At 39.8% G+C, this 22233-nt stretch overlaps 1 protein-coding gene across 1 annotated transcript in view; it reads left to right on the top strand.

The window, feature by feature from the left end:
* Positions 1–16304, top strand: part of LTA4H (leukotriene A4 hydrolase) — a 34491-nt gene extending 18187 nt beyond the window's left edge. Inside the window, exons 10-19 of the mRNA XM_007085641.3 lie at positions 98–168; positions 841–952; positions 1502–1646; positions 2627–2730; positions 3152–3222; positions 5333–5387; positions 12154–12249; positions 14194–14276; positions 15199–15303; positions 16020–16304. Of these exons, the coding sequence (XP_007085703.1) occupies positions 98–168; positions 841–952; positions 1502–1646; positions 2627–2730; positions 3152–3222; positions 5333–5387; positions 12154–12249; positions 14194–14276; positions 15199–15303; positions 16020–16137 (960 nt within the window). The 3' untranslated portion in view covers positions 16138–16304. The remainder of the gene's footprint in view (positions 1–97; positions 169–840; positions 953–1501; positions 1647–2626; positions 2731–3151; positions 3223–5332; positions 5388–12153; positions 12250–14193; positions 14277–15198; positions 15304–16019) is intronic.
* Positions 16305–22233: the final 5929 nt, after the last annotated feature.

The following is a 22233-nucleotide window of genomic DNA, read 5'->3' as shown; positions in this document are numbered from 1 at the left end:
ATTAAAAGACCTAGAGTGTCTACTGGAGTTTAGATTAAAGTGATCCATTTCACTCCTAACCCCTTCCACTATTTACTATGAATCATTTCCATTTTAGGTTATTGCACATGAAATATCTCATAGTTGGACAGGAAATCTAGTGACCAACAAAACTTGGGACCACTTTTGGTAAGATTTTTTTATTATTTCTTTTTTTTTTTTTTTTTTTTTAATTTAGAGAGAGAAAGATGCGGTGGGGGTGAGGGGCAGAGAAAGAGGGAGCGAGAATCCCAAGCAGACTCCATACTGTCAGCGCAGAGCCTGACATGAGGCTCCAACTCACGAACTGAGGTCGTGACCTAAGCCGAAACCAAGAATCAGATGCTTAACCGACTGAGTCACTCAGGCACCCCTATTATTTCTTTATTGGTCCTTGTTATTAATTTCTTCCCTTACTTCCTGGCCCTCTGAATTGTTTTGTGGAAACATCTTGTTCTTTGTTATCATCTCTTTGATAGACAGTTAAAAAAAAAATTCTGCAACACTTGTCACAATGTTAGGGAGAGTGGAGTATTCAGCTTAAGCTTGTTATTTAGTTCCTGCTATGGTCATATTTTAATACACACGTCAAACAAGAACCAAGGCTTAATTTTCCCCTAGGCTATCTGCTGGGCTGGGCTTCCCATTGTTCTGAATGGAATGCAGAATAGCCATTTAGGCAATCTGCCTTGACTGTAGTGTTTGCGCTTTACAATGCTTTACTCTGGAAAAGCCAAAAGGAAATTTTTGTTCATTAAAATGCTCTTTCCTTTCGACTGTGTCACTGTTTTTATTTTATTTACAACAAAAAAATTTTTTCAGGTTAAACGAAGGACATACTGTGTACTTGGAACGCCACATTTGTGGACGACTGTTTGGTGAAAAGTTCAGACATTTTCATGCTCTGGGAGGATGGGGAGAACTACAGAATTCAGTAAGTGAGTCGTGATTTGAAAAGCATTCATCCAAGGGTGTACAGGCATTCAAGTATAGTTTGTAAACTAACTTTACTCGATAGCAACAAGAAAGCCATTTTTACAGGTGTGGAAAATCAAGCAGATCTGGTATAATATTCCATTGATACATGCTAATCATTATGCTGTGTAAGGTCATGTTCATGACCAGTAGGACCTCATTGGGTCTTTACAATTAATGTAGTCAGTTACTTAGTTTGAATTTTATTTGGTATATTTATGTCATTTTTCAGTGCTCCCTCCTAAAGGTTGAATTTGCTGACCAGGAATTGAAACATCTTTCTAGTTTTTTATAAGAATAAAACCCACTATTGGGCAGGAAATGTTATGGAACATGACACAAGTAGCCATTCCATTAATAGACTTCCAGAAATTTATGCTAACATACCCTACACTTTCTAGTCTCTCAGTTTAAGTTCTAGACTGTCCTACTAAAGTTATGCCTCTGGGCTTGCGTGGTGGTAACCAGTCTTCATATTTGAACATTCATCGAATTCTGTGTCTTGCAGATAAAGACGTTTGGAGATACACATCCTTACACCAAACTTGTGGTTGATCTGACGAATGTGGACCCTGATGTAGCATATTCTTCAGTTCCCTATGAGAAGGGCTTTGCTTTACTCTTTTACCTTGAACAACTTCTTGGGGGCCCAGGCAAGTAGTTGGCACTTTCTGATTTTTTTTTTTTTTTGAGAGCAATTAAATTTTATTTAAAATTAAATAAAATTGTGGTGCTTGTCTTTAAAGAAAACACATCAGTATTTTAAAAATTATGAAAATAGTATGTACTTATTGAAAAAAAATTATGTGGTACAGAAGTTTGTAAGAGTAACAAGTGAGAGTCCCTCAGCCCCTTTCCACTCCCTAGCTAACCACTGTTAGACATCCTTCCATGTCAGAACATACAAATCTGTCTTAATGTTCTTTAATGCCACCATACTCGTTCATTATACAAATGTGCTGAGTTTATGTAACCTTCCCCTATCAATGGGTGTTGAGGTATTCTCCTTTGCTCATGGTCTTTGAAGGCCCTTCTTCACCCATACGCATTCTGCCAGTCCCAAATTATTCTTCTCCTTTCGGGTCACGCCGAGGCCATTGCTTTTAGAATTTGTGTTGTGGGTTCTTTCTATGTTTCTTTCTCTTTTTTTAATATTTATTTATTTTTGAGAGAGAGAGAGAGAGCGTGCACGGGCATGAGAGCATGAGCAGGGGAGGGGCAGAGAGAGAGGGAGAGACAGACTCTGAAGCAGGGTCTAGGCTCCAACCCTATGCGGGGCTCAAACTCACAAACTGTGAGATCATGACCTGAGCTGAAGTCAGACACTTAACCGACAGAGCCACCCAGGCGCCCCCTATGTTTCTTCATTGTATCTTCCTCTTAATTGTAATTAGGATTTCTCTTCTCCCTTCCACTAAATTACATTTATTTTTCAAGGCCCAGCTTAAGTCCTACCTCCTTTTTTGGACATTCTTTCACCACTGGAGCCCTTACTGGTTTTGCTATTCTCTGAAAATTCTCTGTTCTCTATGGTTAATAGTACTACACTAAAGACCCCCCAAAATATTAAATAGTTACCTTTCCATTAATCAACTTCTCTTTTTCTCTTTTCTTTTTATTTTTTAACTCTTAGAGGTTTTCCTAGGATTTCTAAAAGCTTATGTTGAGAAGTTTTCCTATAAGAGCATAACCACTGATGACTGGAAGGATTTCCTGTATTCCCACTTTAAAGATAAGGTTGGCTTTTAAAAACTTTCTTATTTTTCATGCCCAATATATCTTCATCTAATGGCTATTTGATAGGCTGATTTGAATTACTTAATAGTAGTACTGGTCTAGAATTTAAGATTCAACCTTTCATTGTACTTTTTCCTATTTAAAATGTGTTCTCAACAACATGAACTAATGTGTATATATTTCACAGAGATCTGCAATAGCATGTTTCAGAAATGCATTATAATTTTCTTATTTTAGTTATTTAACAGAACACTACTGATTCATATAAATTCATTTTAGAAAAGAGACTTAGAAATGATCTTGACATGTCAGTATAGACAAAATTAACAGATTTGAGGACCTAAAAGTCTGTTTTAGATTCTTTTTGTTTCCAATGGAAAAGCCTATTCTGTAGCAAACTGGGTGCCCTTCCTGTTCGCAGGTTGATATTCTCAATCAAGTTGATTGGAATGCCTGGCTGTACTCTCCTGGAATGCCTCCTGTAAAACCCAAGTCAGTACTTACCTGTTAATGCTTTCCTTCTCATTCTCCTAAATCCTCAAGCTCCTCCAAGATACCGGGGAGGGTTTTATGACTTCCTTAAGCTGTAACTAGTTAGCGAGTAGACTTCATAGGTGTTTGAACCTTAACCCTGAGGTCAAAAGAATCATTTCCGTGATATAAATCAATGAATTGCAAGTAATTACGGAATGCCTCCTTTTAGCTGAAGGTTGGTGATACAGAGAAGAGTACGATATTTCCCTTTCCTTCAAAACCTTTGTAATGAGAAATAACTTGTATAAGTATTATGTTAATCGTTACAACAGTGTTATAAGTTGTCATCCCATTTCCAGAGAAGACACATTAGGCTTAGCTAGGTAAAATGTCTTCCCTAAGTTTGCACAGTAGGTAGTAAGAGTTGAGATTCAAACCCTGGCAGTCTTTACTCCCCGGTATACTGTTGTTGTTCTTGTTGTTTGTTGTTTTCTAAGTTTGTTTATTTAGGGAGAGAGTGCACATGAGTGGGGGAGGGACAGAGAAAATCCTGACCCAGGGCTCGAGCCCACAAACCGTGAGACCATGACCTGAGCCAAAGTCAGACACTGAGCCATCCAGGTGCCACTCCGGGGTGCTGCCTTTTAAACTAAATACCCTCCTGAGGTCAGAGACCTGAACTGAGGTTGTTCACTACTATTAGCCCTTCCCGCCACATGGCGTAGTCTTGACCCGGGTAATTACAGTCTCAGCTCAAGAACCACTTGCTCAAAGGAACATTCCTTGACCTCTATGACCAGGTCAAGTCCCCGTATAGGGTTTTCTGGTGCCGTGTATGGCCTCTTCATTGTTGTTACCACAGTATTCGTTTTAAAATGGTTTGTGTGATTACCAAAGTCTTTCTCCTTCCCTACACAGAAGCACCATGCAAGCAAGGCTCATGTCTGGTTTTGCTCACTACTGTTCTTAGGACCTTGCCATAAGTAAGGGTTGCTTCTCCTCCTGCCATAAGGAAGGGCTAATTCTTACAAGGTTCTTTTTGTGACACAGAGAAGGAAGTTTCAGGGCACAAGAAAGAGATAAGCAGAGGTTTTGTACTGCCCTTTTGTTCCTTAGAAATCAGTGCTAAGAAATATTCTAGCTGAAGGTGATTTACTGCCTGAGCAGTTTACTGCCTCTGATCCCCTTTGGTTTTGGGGACAAACAAGAGGCTTTCCCTGCAGTCCACACCCTGACTACTTTATGGAGATTGACTGGCAGCTGCTTCAAAGGAGTTCCCTGCTTTAACCCATTTGTAATCTCCCCTAGGGCACAAACTCTCTTTGAGCAGGTTCAATGGTAACTTCTAATCAAAACTTATTTAATTTAGACCCTCAGGGGCAAGTTCCCTACTGTTCTCTCATGGAAACATTTCACAGCAAGCAAGCATGATTTATGGACAAATAGGGATATTTTGCAAGAATTTTGCACACATTTTACAGTCTCTTCCATCGTTGCAAAACGTGTGGTTTATCTTCTAAGTTGAGAACTCACAAATTTTAATGCAGTTTGCTTTGCTTTACAATCAGAGTTTATTTCCACTTTCTTCTGAGAAGAAATAAAATCATCACATTGTTTTGGAGTCTCCCAAGGGTCTCCTGGGACACCGTTATTTCCCCGGTGTCTAGAACAGTGCCTGTCACGTAGGCACTCGCAGATTTGTGGGATGATTAGATAGCTGGAACAACAGAATGTAAAATCCACGAAAGCAGCATGTTGTCACATTGTCATGAACACCTAGAACTGTGCCTGCCATACAGCAAACACTAGATCTGCCCAACTGAGTCCCAGCTCCTTCAGCACACGCTACGGAAGCATCTGTCTTTGCGGAGATGTTGGGGTGTTCTCTCTGAAGGATAGTCAGGTGCTTCACTAATTTGGTATCCACGTGGATTTCCAGGTTCTTAGATGATGCCAGAATATTTAAGTCAGGTAGAAGATTTCCTGTTTCCATCACTCTGGTGTTCCTGATCTTTATTTAAAAAGAACTTTGAAAGTTAAGTGCGTTCTGTAGTTTCAACGTTGCATTTATGGAAAAGCATGTACATCTTTATGAAATTTAATCTCCAGTATTTTTTCATCTTTGCAGCTATGATATGACTCTGACAAATGCTTGCATTGCCTTAAGTCAGCGGTGGATGGCGGTGAGTACTGATGTGTGATTTTTGGCTCCTTGTTGAAATGTACAAATATGTCTCTACTCCTCAGGGACTTTACTTATAAACTCATGTATTTGGAAAGGTTATTCATAAATCAAGTCTGGGGGTGCCTGGCTGGCTCAATCAGTGGAGTATGTGACCCTTGATCTCGGGGTTGTGAGTTTGAGCCCCAAGTTGGGTGGAGAGATTGCTTACATAAATCAAATCTTAAACAACAACAGAAAATAAGTCAAGTTTGTCCCAAGTGATACCAGCCCTCAATGTGTAAAGTTAAGTTTGGGGGGGGGGGGGAGCAAATAGATGTTTGGTACTAGTTCTCATTTTTCTTGCTCCTTTTTCAAGTCTTAAAAAAGGTATGCAAAAATATTTGCATTTTCTCTTTCTTCTTTTCCTCATAAATCACTTGTAAGATACTGTTTCAAATATAGCGCTTACCCATACCAGGTAGGTCTAAACTGGTCTCAGGTGAGTGCTAACGCCAGCTGTTAGGGAAGAACCGAGGCACATTTGCTCTGTCGATCGGTGTTGTTCACATCTATGAAGCCTCCTAAAGAAGAGCCTCTCTGTGTATATACTGAAACATAACCCTTAGAGAAACCTGAGTGAAGATGTACCCTGGACAGCGCTTTAATGAAAAATATCAGAAAATGTAGGAGCAATCCTTGTAGGGGAAGAAAAGTACTTTTCCCTCTGCCCTCTGAGTTCTTAGCTGAGAGTCCTATAATAAAACGCAGATTACCAAGAGAAAAACAAATTTATTAACATGTATATCTCATGCGTACATGGGAGAGGCCCATGGAAAAATGACTAGCTCAGAGTGCCTCATTCAGGACTAAACACCATTTCAGTGGGGAAAATAAATGATTTTTAGGAAAGATAAATGGGCCCTCAGGAGAACAGATGGAAGGTATGACAGTTTGTGACAAAGTTTGGCTGTGGTGTCAACTTTTAGTTTCCTTTTCTGTGATAGGAGTCAGTCTTGCCTGATTGATGAGACAGTTGAGCTCCTTTTGGAAGGTCTGTCTTTAGGCAGATGAGCATAGTGCAGAGAAAACCTCTCCTTGCCCTTCCTATTTTTCAAGAGCCTACAACTGAAATAATCAATATACTAAAGTGGCATATTTGGGAGTAGTGTATTTTGCTACCCTTCATCCTGTTATCTGCAACAAACTTAGATGTTGCCTTTTGACACTTGTTTCTAAAGTTTAGTTATAAGTAACTGATGCTAAGCAGTAAGTGATGAGCAGCATGAAAAAGATACAGGGGCACCTGGGTGGCTAAGTCGGGTAAGCCTCTGACTCCTGATTTTGGCTCGTGTAATGATCCCAGGGTTGTGGGATGGAGCCCTGTGTCAGGCTCCACTGAGCCGGAGCCTGCTTAAGATTCTTTCTTTCTCTGTGTCCCTGTCCCCCCCACCAACCGCTTGCGTATGCACAGAAACAAATGAAGTCACAAGAGGTCACCAGAAAGAGCCAGTACCTCCACCTGGGGCGGGGGACAGTGCATTGGGGTTAGCTGCAGCATGGAGGACAGCTTTGTCCAGAAGAGGGTATTTCAGCTAGGACTGGATATGGTTTGGGCATGGATGAGGTAGAGGAGGACATTCTGGGTGGAAGGGACAAAGTCCAAATTTTTTTTTAAGCAGCAACAAAACGTGGAACCTACGCAGATAGGTGAGTTCTGCCTGGTTAGAGCTTAGAGCCTATTCATCTGGTTCATCTCCCAACCCTCCTCTTCCCTTCTGACATGGGGCCATAGCCACAATGACTTCCGTTAAGTTCCATTGGGTTTCATTAAGATAGTGTTTTTCCATTCCTTCCTGCCTTCTATAATGCTGCCCTCTCTGCTTCCTCCCACCCCTCACTCTCTCCTCATCCCAGGCTAAGTAAGGCTTTCCTTCCTTTTCTCCCATAGGATCCTAAACAGCCTTATCACACCATTTCTGTCTTTGTGTGTGTGTGTGTGTGTGTGTGTGTGTGCGCGCGTGCACACGTGTGTGCTATCATTAAAGTACTCTTATCAGATTGGAATGACTCAGTTAGCCAGTTCAGTGAGCCAGTTAATTGAAAAAATTGGCTAAAGCATGGTGTCATAAAAACTAATCATAAGGAAGACATTTTATTTTAAAACATAAATTACTCAGATTTTTACTATGGGGCCAAAGCTGTGTATCAACTGCATAAACTAAATTCATGATGCACCTGTAACTTCTAATTTTAGTTTCTTTTATTTTTTATCTATTTATTTTTTAAATGTTTATTTATTTTTGAGAGAGACACAGTGGGAGCAGGAGAGGGGCAGAGAGAGAGGGAGACATAGAATCCAAAGCAGGCTCTGAGCTGTCAGCCCACAGCCTGGCGCAGGGCTTGAACTCACAAACCGTGAGACCATGATCTTAGCCAAAGTGAGACACTTACCCAACTCAGCCGCCCAGGTGCCCCAATTTTGGTTTCTTTTAAAGTGGGAATAGAATTTAAATACACTTGCAAAGCAATTGGTAGCTCCTTCTAGATTTTTCTGTTATTCCCATCTGTTTGCAAAGATCTTATCTACAAATTCTGTAGCAACATTTTTTGTACAGCACTTTTTAAGTTAAAGTTGACTTAGTTTGTCCAGAGCAATAAACTTAATATTTATAGAGACTTCTTCTTTTTTTTTTTTGGCACTCCTCTTTCATCAGTATACCTATTATTTAACAGGATTTCCTGCTTACAACTACAATTGACATAAACACATTTGGAAACAAGTTTATGTAGTTAACACATAAATCAACAGGTGGGAGAAGAAAAGCACAGGTTTTGAAGGGGTGGTCCACCCACTCAGAGCAAAGGGCGCACCCTGGACACGAGTCCACACATTTTACAGAGAGGGTAGAAAGTATCGGTTAATCCAATGAGTGGTTTTAGTGGAGCTCATTTTTTTGTTGTTGTTTTTGAGAGAGAGAGAGAGAGAGAGAGCATGAGCAGAGGAGGTGCAGAGAGAGGGAGGGACTGAAGATCTGAAGCGGGCTCTGGGCTGACAGCAGTGAGCCTAATGTGGGGCTCGAACTCACGAACGACAAGATCACAACCTGAGCCAGAGTCAAATGCTCAACCAACTGAGCCACCCAACTGCCCCAGTGAAGCTCATTTTTAAAAAGCTTTTACTGTAAATGTATTTTCTTACAGTATTGCTTGTATCTGTTTCTTTCACCAGGCGATAAGCTCCTTGAGAGCAGAAATTGTTTTTATTCATCTCTATATCCCCAGTGCCATCCCCATTTATCCACTGTTGGATAAATACATGAATTAGTAGAGGGAAAACAAGGTTGGAAAGATGTATTAGTTTCCTATTATAGAGAATCTTGATGGTCAAACTAAGGAATGTAAAACAATCTGTAAACAGCAGTGGATCCTTAAAGGTTTTTGAATAGCAAATGAAATGATCAGAGTTGCTTATTAGGACCATCAATCAAGCTGTGTAATATATAGGATCAATTAATATGGAAAAGTGGGAGTTAGTAAGAAAGCCAGCTAGTAGGTCAGATAAGATGGTAGTTCAGACCAAAAGGCTTGTGGGGTTTGAACTGGAACAGTGCAGGAGGAAATAAAAGATTCGAAACGTTTTTGAGGTTTAATTTTAAATAGCTGGTTAAGATCTTGAAAACATTAAATGTGGAGAATAAGAAAGAGGAATAGAAAGTTCCAGGTTTTGAGGGAACCCTCTTAGAGCCAGAAGAAGGAAGAAAAACAAATCAGAAGTAAGGCGAATCAGAACAATGGAACAAGAAACCAAGGGAAGGGGCACCTGGGTGGCTCAGGCAGCTAAGCGACCAACTCTTGAGTTCAGCCTGGGTCATGATCTCACAATTGTGAGATAGAGCCCTGCATGGGGCCCAGGGCTGATGGTGTGGAGCCTGCTTGGGATCCTCTCTGTCCCTTTCTCTCCTCCAACCCCTCTTGTGTGCATGCACACACACACACACTCTCTCAAATAAATAAATAAACAAATAAACTTAAACCAAGGGAAAAGATACTGTAATTTAAAATAAAATATAAACATCTTTCTGAAGATTCTGGTAACATCATGACCAAGTTAGAACATTACTAACCCTTTAGATCTAGTTCACGATTTTTTTGAGGGGGTAGAAAGTGTCTAGGCAGCTCCTTACCCAGCAGGGTAGTTGTGCACATATGTACGTCCACTGTCAATACTTTGCCTGGAATACTTACTGCGTTCAGTGTTGTAACAAAAAGGACCAGAGGTGTTGAGTTATGATTAGAAAAGTGGTTTAATCATGTATGCTAAATAATTTAGAAAGGTCTAATTATTCCTATGCAGGGAGGGAAATCTGGTGGCACATCTTGCCACAGATGATGCTTTAGTTCTTCTGTCTGTGTCTTAAATTTATGTTTTGTGTAGTTCACAAACATGGCCTGGAGAAAAGTATGAGGGATCCATGCTTGGATGGATCTTTGACAGCAATGTGATATATTAAGACCTCTGGGTTTTGTTTTGTTTTTAATGTTTATTTATTTTTTGAGAGAGAGAAATAGAAACAGAAAGAGGGAGACACAGAATCCAAAGCAGACGCCAGACTCTGAGCTGTCAGCACAGAGCCCAACACGGGGCTTGAACTCACAGACTACAAGATCATGACCTGAGATGAAGTTGGTCACTTAACCAACTGAGCCACCCAGGCACCCAGGACCTCTGTGTTCATTTGAAAAATGTATGCCAGCCCACCTACTAAAACTGCTCCTGCTCTTGATTTCTGCTTAGATATTCCTTTAGGCTCAGCAGCCAACACGGATGATTATAAATAGTTCACTATCAATAGGAGCGGGTCGTGTCAGAGACAGACTGAGGACATTGTAATCACTAGTTCTCCCTTTGCCTTGTTTTATTGTTCAATTGTTTTTCTTAAATATTAAAAAAAATGCAAAAGAAAAAATGTGTATCACCTATCGGAAGGTATAAAAAGGTGTACCCACCACTAACATAAGAAAGAAAACCTCAGTGGTACTTTTGGAGCAACACTCCCCATCTCATTCCCCTCTCTATCCACGTTGCCTTCCCAGCAAGGTAACCATTACCTTGAATTTTGGTTTATCATTCCATTGCTTTTAATGTTTTTACCACTTACGACATAGCCTTAATAAATATTTTAAATTTTCATGTTTTTGAGCAGAGCATGAGATCTGTAAGTTTTGATAACCAAGGTGAGGTTCCAAAGAGAGATAGTAAAGGGGGTTCTGAACAGGGAGGAAGATGTAAAATAATGTTTCTTTACAAGGATATATTTATGCATTAAATTTCCTGGAAGGATATACGAGGAACTATTCATATTGGTCACTGGGGAGTAGGACCTAGAGACGTGGCAAAAACAAAGGAATTTTTCATTCAGTCCTATCTGATTTTTTTAAACATTGCATATGTTTCTTTTAAAGTTAAAAGAAACCCTAGTTTATGTGGAAGATAGTATGGAGGTTCCTCAAAAAGTTAAAAATAGAAATACCCTATGATCCAGTAATCACACTACTGGGTATTTACCCAATAAATACAAAAACACTAATTCTAAGGGATACATGCACCCCTGTGTTTATAGCAGCATTAATTTACAATAGCCAAATTATGGAAGCAGCCCAAGTGTTCATCAATAGATTAATGGATAAAGATGATGTGCACGTACACACACACACACACACACACACACACACACACACAGAGGAATATTATTCAGCCATAAAAAAGAAAGAAATCTTTCCATTTGCATTGACATGGATGGAGCTAGAGAGCATAATGCTAGGTAAAATCTGTTAGAGAAAGACAAATACCATATGCTTTCACTCAATGTGGAATGCAAGAAACAAAACAAATGGGCAAAGGAAAAAAGACAGAAACAAATCAAGAAACAGACTCTTAACTATACAGAACAAACTGATGGTTATCAGAGGGGAGGTGGATAGGAGGATGGGTTAAATAGGTGATGGGGACTAAGGAGTCCATTTGTCATGATGAGCGCTGGGTAATAACGTGGAATTGTTGAATCTCTATATTGTGTACCTGAAACTAATATAACAGTGTAGGTTAACTATACTAGAATTAAAATAAAATAATAATAATAATAATAATAATAAATAATAATAAAGAAACCCTAGTTGAAAGGAATTCAAAACTACTTAAAGATTTTTTAAACAATTACTTTGATAATCTTCATTTAATATCTCTTAATCATATCTTCAAAGATTTTTGGCAGTGAATCCTAAATTAAAAAGTACAGACTCATTTTTCTTTTTCTTAGATGATTTCCAAGATTAAGTGGGGAAAACAGAATGTGTGGGGTTGGAGGGAAACATCAGTTTGTGGCCTTACCAATTAATTTGTGTAATATTTAAAAGAATATGCAATTTGATCCTTTACCCAAATTTTACAATTAGCCTGTAAATTAGTTGACATGCTGTTTGTAATATTTCTTTACTTTGACAATCTGTACATCTTGAATGGTACAAAGGATGTAAAAATTTTTTTCCTATTAATAGTCTAATTTCTCTTAAGTAATATAAATTTTAGGAGTCATGTTAGCTCTTTAAGTTAAAGTAACATCATCTCAAAATTATGAAAGTAGCCAAGGCTTAAATTTATTTTTTACCATCTTGTACATCCTTATAGTTCTGTCTTTTTCTTAATTTTTATTTTTATGTTAGGTGAACCAATAAATATTATTAACTTGTACATTTTATACAAAATAACCAGGAAACATTTTTTTTAGGCCAAAGAAGATGATTTAAACTCATTCACCGCAGCAGACCTGAAGGACCTCTCTAGTCATCAGCTGAACGAATTCTTAGCACAGATGCTCCAGAAAGTAAGTACTAGCTCAAAACATGAGACATTACAATGGACATAATAAAAGCACAGCATTTAGGTCAAACCCAACTTGGAAAAAAATGTTAATGTGAAAACCAATGGGAAAAAAAATTTATAAAATTCATTTGTTTCTTTAAAGATATTTGTTGAATGCTTATTATGTTTAGTGTTATTATAAATATGAAAATATTCAAGAAAGAAAGAAACCATATCCACAAAAGCTTATAATCTAGTAGGAAAGGTCACACATACAAAATTTGGCAATTAAAGGAGACATATTTTAGGTATCATTTGAGAAAAACTTAATCAGTAAAGAAGGACTCCCTTCTAAATGGCATCATCAAGGAAAGGTTTTGTGGGAGTGGAGCTAGCTTTGAGGAGAGCAGCATCATAATGCAGAGGTGGAAATTCAAGTCCGAGGGAGTAGCAAGCCACCGTGTTGCAGAAGTTAATGAAGATCATTCTAGAAAGCCTGGTATAGGATGTGATGAATCTTGAATGCTAAGCTAAGAATCAGATTTTGTAGGTAGGAAGGGATCTAACATTTTTAACAGGAAAGGATGGATTATAAAACAAGTCTGCTGGTGGATCAACATGAGGAACACGGGTGGTGGAGTTATCTGGGAGACAGTACCAGGGGGCACTGGTAGGAAAGGAGGGGGCAGGGGTGAAGGGTGAAAGGCATGGGTTTGTGCCTGGCTGGATTTGGCGGTTAACAGGAATGAGTCCAAGCAGATCTTAAGGTTGCAAACCAAGGTAATAAAAAGAATATGTAAAACAGAAAGAGGAGGCTGCATTTTGAGAGGGAGGGAATGACTGGGTCTTGGCTTTCACATTAAAATGCTCTGTTGGGCCTGAGGACCTTGAGAGGGATAAAGAAGACTGGACGGAGTTTCCTAAGGAATCAACACAAAGGGAGGAATGGATTTTAGGCAACAGGGGCTTGGTGAGAATCAATTTTTTAGGGCATAAAGTTGCCATTTTTCATAAATGTCTTTAGCGCTGCCTTGGGGCCAGGGAAAGGGAGGAACTGACGAGACGTTTCCAGAAAAGGCATGGCAAAAATGGGGGAAGATTGGGGGTCCAGGAGGGGACCTTAACCAGTGGACCTACCAGGGCGGACTTGGAGGTTAGCTGAGACCAAACAGTTTGGGAAGGGTCTGGCACTCAGAGCAGAGATGCTTCCGGAGCGAGCATGGGGTGGGTTTTGTAAGATGAGTCGTGGCAGCAGAGGAGAGTCACCACCCACCTAGCAGCACCTCAGCCTCCCTGCTTGTCCAAACTGAACTTGTCTTCCTTCTTTCCTCACCAGACTTGCTCCCCATTTTAGCTTAAGGTTAAGCCAGGCACAGGAGGTTCATGAACTCTTGAAATTGTATAGAGACATTTGTGTTTGTATGGTAAATGTATCTCTTTTTCCTAAGAAAAGGGTCCATATTACTCATCAGGTTCTCAAAGGACCTGTAATAGAGAAGTTTTAAAAGCTATTTTGTAGGCATATAGATCATTTAAAAGGGATTTCAGAGGAAATATGCAAAGATAAAGCTCAGGGTAATCTGTGAGGAAACAAAGAACTGTGGTTTAATACAGAGAATGGGATAAATTTAAGACAGATAAAGTATAAGGAAAAACTTGAGGGACTCTGGAAAGAGTTAGAAAGCTAGATTTTATATATACCAGAAGGTCTGAGGAGAGAAATTCTCATTTAATTCTCTAGGTACCTCACAAATTAAACTATCCCTTCGCTCCTAGTAGAACATCCTTATCCAGAATGAGTTGGCACAAAATTTATTGTAGTGTGCATTTGTTTTCATTTTATCTAACTTATTTCTATATTTGAAAATATTTAGGATTTTAATCTGGCTAAGAATTTCCCCCCAGCTCCTTTCTTCCAAGGAATCCTGTTGAAATGATACGTCATACTTCTTTATTTTGCTCTTAGGCACCTCTTCCATTGGGGCATATAAAGCGAATGCAAGAGGTGTACAAGTTGAATGCCGTTAACAATTCTGAAATACGATTCAGGTACATCATTTTAACTTGTCTCTGTGGAAGAAAGTAGAAACTAGTTTAAAATGTGGAGAAAGGGAAAGCAGAGTCGGAGCCATACATGAGTTTTAAGAAATCCTATGAAATCTTCTGCACTTGTATAAATAATCATAGGAATACTTGCAGTATCTGTAAGATGAGAGTATTAATCTTTTTCTTAGAATTTGTTCTAAGCTTCTCTTGGCCTTAAAACAAAAAGGAGAATTAGGAATCCAGAGGTAAATAGTTCTTCCACAACTAGCCAAATTGACTCTGATAAGGGAATAGTTAGAAATCTCTGATTCTGGGGGCGCCTGAGTGGCTCAGTCTGTTGGGCGTCCGACTTCGGCTCGGGTCACGATCTCGCGGTCTGTGAGTTCGAGCCCCGCGTCAGGCTCCGGGCTGACGGCTCAGAGCCTGGAGCCTGTTTCCGATTCTGTGTCTCCCTCTCTCTCTGCCCCTCCCCCGTTCATGCTCTGTCTCTCTCTGTCTCAAAAATAAATAAACGTTAAAAAAAAAATTTTTTTTTTTTAAAAAGAAATCTCTGATTCTGTTATGTGGCTAATCTTTCTTAATTCTGATTTGTAGTGTGAGTCTTAAACCAAAGTTTAATTTCCTTTAGAAACTGCACAGATAAGGTACATGAACACCAACGTAAGCTAGCCTTTTAAAATGTCTGGTCTTTGTCAAGAACAAACTCCTCTTCCTTCTCTTCTCCAGTTGTTGAATTGTATATAAAAGGATTTGAAAAAAAAGTAGGATTTGAGATTCTCAGAATAAAGACATAATATAAAGAGGTGTGCAGTAGAATTATAATGGGATTACTTATCACTATGAAAGTAATCTTCAGATGTGACTGTATATCCCGCCCCTTCCTCCTCATTTCCTACCCCACGCCCCCTAAAAATCTTCCTTTCAGATGGTTACGGCTCTGCATTCAATCGAAATGGGAGGAAGCAGTTCCTTTGGCTCTAAAAATGGCAACTGAGCAAGGACGAATGAAATTTACGCGGCCCTTATTCAAGTAAGAACCCACTCAAATGGTGCTTTGAATTTAGATCAGGAATGGGGAAGAACAATCTTAAGTTTTTCCTGTTGTTAAAATACTTTGCAAAATTCCATCTAAAAATAATTTTTAAATTTGTTAAAGATTACAGGTATAATTTTGGAATAGGAATGAACACTTCTAAAATATTTAGAATTTGAGGTAATTGGATTAGCTGTTTTAGAAACATTATATATCAATTACCTATTATGGACCAGATAGGCTTAGACACTGGTGAAAAGGAAGTAAATAGAAAGCAATCTTATGTGCACCAAACGGTCTTTAAAAGCAAGTAGGAGATAATTGGTGGGTAGGCGTGGATAGGCATGGACAAGAGAAAGAGTCTGAAGTTAATTCAAACGCAATAAGAAATGAACAGATAAAGCCAAACCTTTTTGATTCAAATGTCCCAATGAAGTGGAAGAATAGGTTGCTTGACATATAATAAAGCAATGCGCGGTAGAGGGGAAAAGTTGTATCTTGGCTAAAAGCTAGAATTTAAGAATATCTTAATGAAGTTATTTTGACTGTGGGTTTGGCAGGAATTCTGAAAAATATATAACCATGACATAGACAGTCATAATTAATCTTTTCATTAATTTCACAATAATAAAATTATACCTGCCACATAAAACATTACTTGCCAAAGTAATAAGTCATTATCCAACTTTCTTGCTTTTTTCCTGCTCCCACAGAGACCTTGCTGCCTTTGACAAATACCACGATCAAGCCGTCCGTACCTACCAGGAGCACAGAGCTAGCATGCACCCCGTGACGGCCATGCTGGTGGGGAAAGATTTAAAAGTGGATTGAGGACATACCAATGATGATTTCAGACATTTTTCTTTTTTAAACTGCAGTCACAAAGAAATGGAAAAACTTCAGCTCACATTGTAACTAAAATGTTGTTTTTGTTTTCGGTTTTTATTATCTTGTCGGTGATTTTCATAAATAAAGCTGAGCTACCTTTTTTTTTCCTCCCTGCCAGTGGCATGTTCTTTGTAAAGTGCATTTTAACAAAGTTTGGTCTTTTAATTTATAAATGTAAAATTTGTAATTACATATTTATTTTCCCCAGCACGATCACCAAAAGTGTCAACATATTATTTACATGACATTTTAAGTTCCTTAATATGAAGCTGCTACACACCATTCAACATGATTAGGGTTTTGCTCTTTAAAGGTTTTATTTTTTTAAGTTTGTTTATTTTGAGGGAGAGCAAGGGCAAATGGGGGAGGGGCAGAGAGAGAAAGAGAGAATCCCAAGCAAGCTCTGCACGCTCAGCACAGAGCCCGATGCAGGGCTTGAACTCACGAACCGTGAGATAATGACCTGAGCTGAAATCAAGAGTTCGATGCTTAACCCACTGAGCCACCCTAGCACCCCAGGTTTTGCTTTTTAAATAACATGAACACTCAGTTGGATTTGCTCCCCCACCCGCCCAGTGAACATAGTATAAATGCCCTTTCCAAACTGTATAAACTCTATGGGGAGCATTGTTCCCCCCACCCTGCATCCACCTGCTGATCCACTGGACATGTCCTGCTGTCCTGTCAGGGTCAAATGACCACTCCGAACACCAGTATTTCCCATCAGCCTTTCAGAGTCTCTCCTGTCTGTTCAACCTTACTCCTTTCCTTAGTGGTCACCAAACATTCTTCATCCTTGTAGAGCACAAAGCCCATAGAAAGAATACAATTATAGTATATACTGTACATATAATACACACTGAAAATGATACGACTTGAACCAAATGTAACAAAGCATCCCATGAGTGTAATGTACCCTGGGGCGCCTCAGCACACGGTTTGGGAACCACAGTTGTATTAGAATTCTTTGATTGTAAGTGACAACGACTCATGACTAGAAGTCAGAAAAGGAAAAGGAGGATTATTTTAAGGATACAGGGCAGGGGCAGGTTGTCAGAACCTGTGGACAAACAGAAGGGCACTGACACCCAGAATTGCCAAGCAAGCAATACTCTTTCTTGTCTCTCATTTCTGCTTCTCTCCTCCAAACTGTAGAGTCTGGCTACCCTCCAGCTTTGCTGTTGTAAAATAGTTCTTGTCACATGGAAAGACTGTCTCAATTTCAAATTCCGAGAGGTGAGACTCTGACCCAGTTTGGGTCCACCCATGGCCAGATAAACTTTAGCAAGAGGAGTGATGTCTCAGAGTATAAATGTGGGTGGAGGTGTATCATTAAATATACAGAAATAATCCTGAGATTCTCCCTACTCTCTCTTTCTAGCAGTTCCCTGCTTCTGGACACATCTACACCGCAGTGATTCTGTTTCTCAAGGCTCTGCTTTAACGTGTCTTCCGTACCAGAAAGTCCATAGGACAGAGTTCAGCTCACATCCCTGGTATATAATCAGGTTCTGAATGATTAGACTTTAGCAAATCTATGGACCCAAATGATGCTTTTGAAGCCTTCTCCTGCCCCGTAAGCTTTCCCACACTCTAAGTTAAGGTCACGTTTCAGTTACCATTGATGAACGAACCTGGAAGGGAATTGGGACAAGGGACACTTCAATTGAAGGGTGGTGGTGAAGAATGAGATGAAGAAGGTAGAGGGCGCTAGAGACAAACATCACAGCTTTACCTGGGCCAGAGCTCAGTGGAGTCCACATTTACACACTTCAGCTAATAAGCATATGTTGAATATATTTGTGCTAGGCTGGATATACACATAATTTCTGGGTGAACAAAGATAATTTCTATACACTGCTAAAGAAGAGATATGCTAAAGCAACCCGGGGAAGGGCCGCTTAACCCATCCAAAGGGTTTAGGAGATGCTTCCTGGGGAAGAGAAGGCCTATACTGAGTCTTCAGGGATAAGAAATATCTAACTTAGCAAAGAAAGTTGGAAATGTGTTCCAGATGGATAAAAAATGACCCAAAGGTCATTGGGAAGTGAAAATAGCTTGACTCTGCTCCATGTTGTCTAGGGCAGGGGTTGAAATCTCCAAATGGCTGGGGGTAACTCAATTCGTTGGGTGGTATCATCCAGATGCTTCCTCCCTCACATGTCTGAAGTCTGACTCAGGATTAGTCACAAGCTGGGCTCAGCTGAGCCTGGCAACTGGAGTGCCCAAGTGGTTTGTGTTTTCTCACCACACAGTGGATGGCTGGACTTCTTGGTAGTCTTCTTTGTAAGTACATCCATCACCAGAGTAGCACCATGAAGCCAGAGAATGTCCCTTATTTCATTCCCAGCACCTGGCATTTTGCTTGGGATAGAACAGGTATTCAAAAATATTTGTTGGCTGAGTGAATGGAGGAGGGTAGAAGGTTAGGTGTTTCACCTCTAAGGGCCTCAGTTTTCTCAGAGACGTAAAAGGTAAGGTCTTCCTCTGAAAACTAGAGGAGATGGATGTTGAGAAGTGGGTGAATGTTTTAGAAACCTGCTGAGGGGGAGGGGCAAGTAGAATGACAGTGCCATGATGTACATCATCACAGAACTTTCTATAGCAGAGTCTTCCACCAGGGTGAACACAGATAGCAGTTTGTTATGATGACCCAGGGGGTGAATTTAACTCAGGGAAGGCATAGGTTTAGGGTGATAAAGGGATTTCAAAGTGCTGAAGAAAGAGTGGCCCAGGTGAGCAACCAGGACACCAGCTTCCTAGGAAAGAAAATGAGGAAGCTGGTGGGAAATGGAGGAAAGGAGGAGCCAACCAGAGGTCAGGTCCAAGGGCAAAGATGACTAAAGTAAGGGGGGAGCTGGAAGGCTAAAGGGGCATGGTCAGAAGACAGGGTACTGGAATTTAAGATTTCTTATGTGCATCAAATTCAGATGGTGACAACAAGAACCATATGATCCTCTCAATAGATGCAGAGAAAGCATTTGACAAAATACAACATCTTTTCTTGATAAAAACCCTCAAGAAAGTAGGGATAGAAAGATCATACCTCAAGATCATAAAAGCCATGTACAAAAGACCCAATGCTAGTATCATCCTCAATGGGGAAAAACTGAGAGCTTTCTCCCTAAGGTCAGGAACAAGACAGGGATGTCCACTCTCTCCACTGTTATTCCACATAGTATTGGAAGTCTTGGTCTCAGCAATCAGACAACACAAAGAAATAAAAGGCATCCAAATTGGCCATGAGGAGGTCAAACTTTCACTCTTCGCAGATGACATGATACTGTATATGGAAAACCCAAGAGATTCCACCAAAAAACTGCTAGAATTGATTCATGAATTCAGCAAAGCTGCAGGATATAAAATCAATGCACAGAAATCGGTCGCATTCCTATACACCAACAGTGAAGTGACAGAAAGAGAAATCAAGGAATTGATCCCATTTACAATTGCACCAAAAACCATAAAATACCTAGGAATAAATCTAACCAAAGAGGCGAAAAATCTATACACTGAGAACTATAGAAAGCTTATGAAAGAAATGGAAGAAGACACAAAAAAATGGAAAAAGATTCCATGCTCCTGGATAGGAAGAACAAATATTGTTAAAATGTCAATACTACCCAAAGCAATCTACATATGCAATACAATCCCTATCAAAATAACACCAGCATTCTTCACAGAGCTAGAACAAACAATCCTAAAATTTGTATAGAACCAGAAAAGACCCTGAATAGCCAAAGCAATCTTGAAAAAGAAAACCAAAGCAGGAGGCATCACAATCCAGACTTGAAGCTACACTACAAAGCTGTAATCATCAAGACAGTATGGTACTGGCACAAAAACAGACACCTAGATCAGAGGAACAGAATAGAGAACCCAGAAATGGACCCACAAACGTATGGCCAACTAATCTTTGACAAAGCAGGAAAGAATATCCGATGGAATAAAGACAGTCTCTTCAGCAAGTGGTGCTGGGAAAACTGGACAGCGATATGCAGAAGAATGAACCTGGACCAGTTTCTTATACCATACACAAAAATAAACTCAAAATGGATGAAAGACCTACATGTAAGACGGGAGGCCATCAAAATCCTCAAGGAGAAAGCAGGCAAAAACCTCTCTGATCTTGGCTGCAGCAACTTCTTACTCAACACGTCTCCAGAGGCAAGGGAAACAAAAGCAAAAATGAACTATTGGGACCTCACCAAAATAAAAAGCTTCTGCACAGCGAAGGAAGCAATCAGCAAAACAAAAAGGCAACCGATGGAATGGGAGAAGATATTTGCAAATGACACATCAGATAAAGGGTTAGTATCCAAAATCTGTAAAGAACTTATCAAACTCAACACCCAAAAAACAAATAATCCAGGGAAGAAATGGGCAAAAGACATGAATAGACACTTCTCCAAAGAAGACATCCAGATGGCCAGCTGACACAAGAAAAAATGCCCCACATCACTCATCACCAGGGAAATACATATCAAAACCACAATGAGATACCACCTCACACCTGTCAGAAGGGCTAAAATCAACTCAGGCAACAAGAGATGTTGGTGAGGATGCAGAGAAAGAGGATCTCTTTTGCACTGCTGGTGGGAATGCAAACTGCTTCAGCCACTCTGGAAAACAGTATGGGGGTTCCTCAAAAAATCAAAAACAGAACTACCCTATGACCCAGAAATTGCACTACTAGGTATTTATCCAAGAGATATAGGTATGCTGTTTCGAAGGGGCACATGCACCCCCCATGTTTATAGCAGCACTATCAATAATAGCCAAGGTATGGAAAGAGCCCAATGTCCATAGATCCATCGATGGATGAATGGATAAAGAAGATGTGGTATATATATACACACACACACACACACACACATACACACACACACACACACAATGGAGTATTACTCAGCGATCAAAAAGAATGAAACCTTGCCATTTGCAACTATGTGGATAGAACTGGAGGGTATTATGCTAACCAAAATTAGTCACTCAGAGAGGGACAAAAATCATATGACTTCACTCATATGAGGATTTTAAGACACAGAACCGTTGAACACAAGGGAAGGGAAGTAAAAATAATATAAAAACAGGGAGGGGGACAAAACATAAGAGACTCTTAAATATGGAGAACAAACAGAGGGTTGCTGGGGGGAGTTGTGGGAGGGGGGATGGGCTAAATGGGTAAGGAGCATTAAGGAATCTACCCCTAAAATCATTGTTGCACTAAATGCTAACTAACTTGGATGTAAATTAAATAAAAAATAAAATAAAATAAAATAAAATAAATTCAGGTGGTGACAAATTGCAGGGATGTGGATGGCTAAAGTGCAAGTTTCAATAACACTCAAGGAGCAGTAGCTCTTTCTTTGTACATTTCCCAGGAGGCTGTGGAGGAAAAAGAGATTTGGGGTGTTGGTGTTTTCCATGAACTACTATGTCTCTATTCCCAGCACAAATCTGTTTTAGTGGAAACAGGCTTCAGGATCTTTCTGTTGCAATAATCAAACCTCTAGAAACTGGCTTATTACTAAAATGCTGCTTAGTTAAAACAGTGCCCACATTTCTTTGATTCCTTTTTCATTCTCTTCGGAGTTCCTTAACCCACTGGTAATGAATTAGGTGCAGAGAGCAGTTAACTGTGTTGAAGATGCTTAATTGGATTAGGGATATCCATGTACCAAGCTGCAAGAACATTTAGAAGCTAATATAGGTATACAGAGCATTAGAGTCCAAATAATAGTGATTACACACACTTCTGTAACGTTTCCAATTTACCATGTGCTGGGCTAAGGGCTTTACATATATGAGCTCATTTAATCCTCCATAAAGCCCTTTGAAATAGGCACAATCATTGTCCCCAGCTTAGAGATGAAGAAACTGAGGCCGTGAAAAAGTCAAGTAACTTGCCCAGAGGTCACATTGCTAGCAAATGGCGAAGCCAGGATTTGATCCCAGGTAGACACTGCAAATACAGCAGTGAGGCAGCTCACCCCTCTTCCCTTTTGAAGAGGAAACTGAGGCTAATTAATAATTTAC

The sequence above is a fragment of the Panthera tigris genome, chromosome B4 (assembly GCF_018350195.1).
Source record: "Panthera tigris isolate Pti1 chromosome B4, P.tigris_Pti1_mat1.1, whole genome shotgun sequence".
Classification (NCBI taxonomy): Eukaryota; Metazoa; Chordata; class Mammalia; order Carnivora; family Felidae; genus Panthera; species Panthera tigris.
Note: the sequence above shows the minus strand (reverse complement) of the source record. Positions and strands in the feature narration are given on the sequence as shown.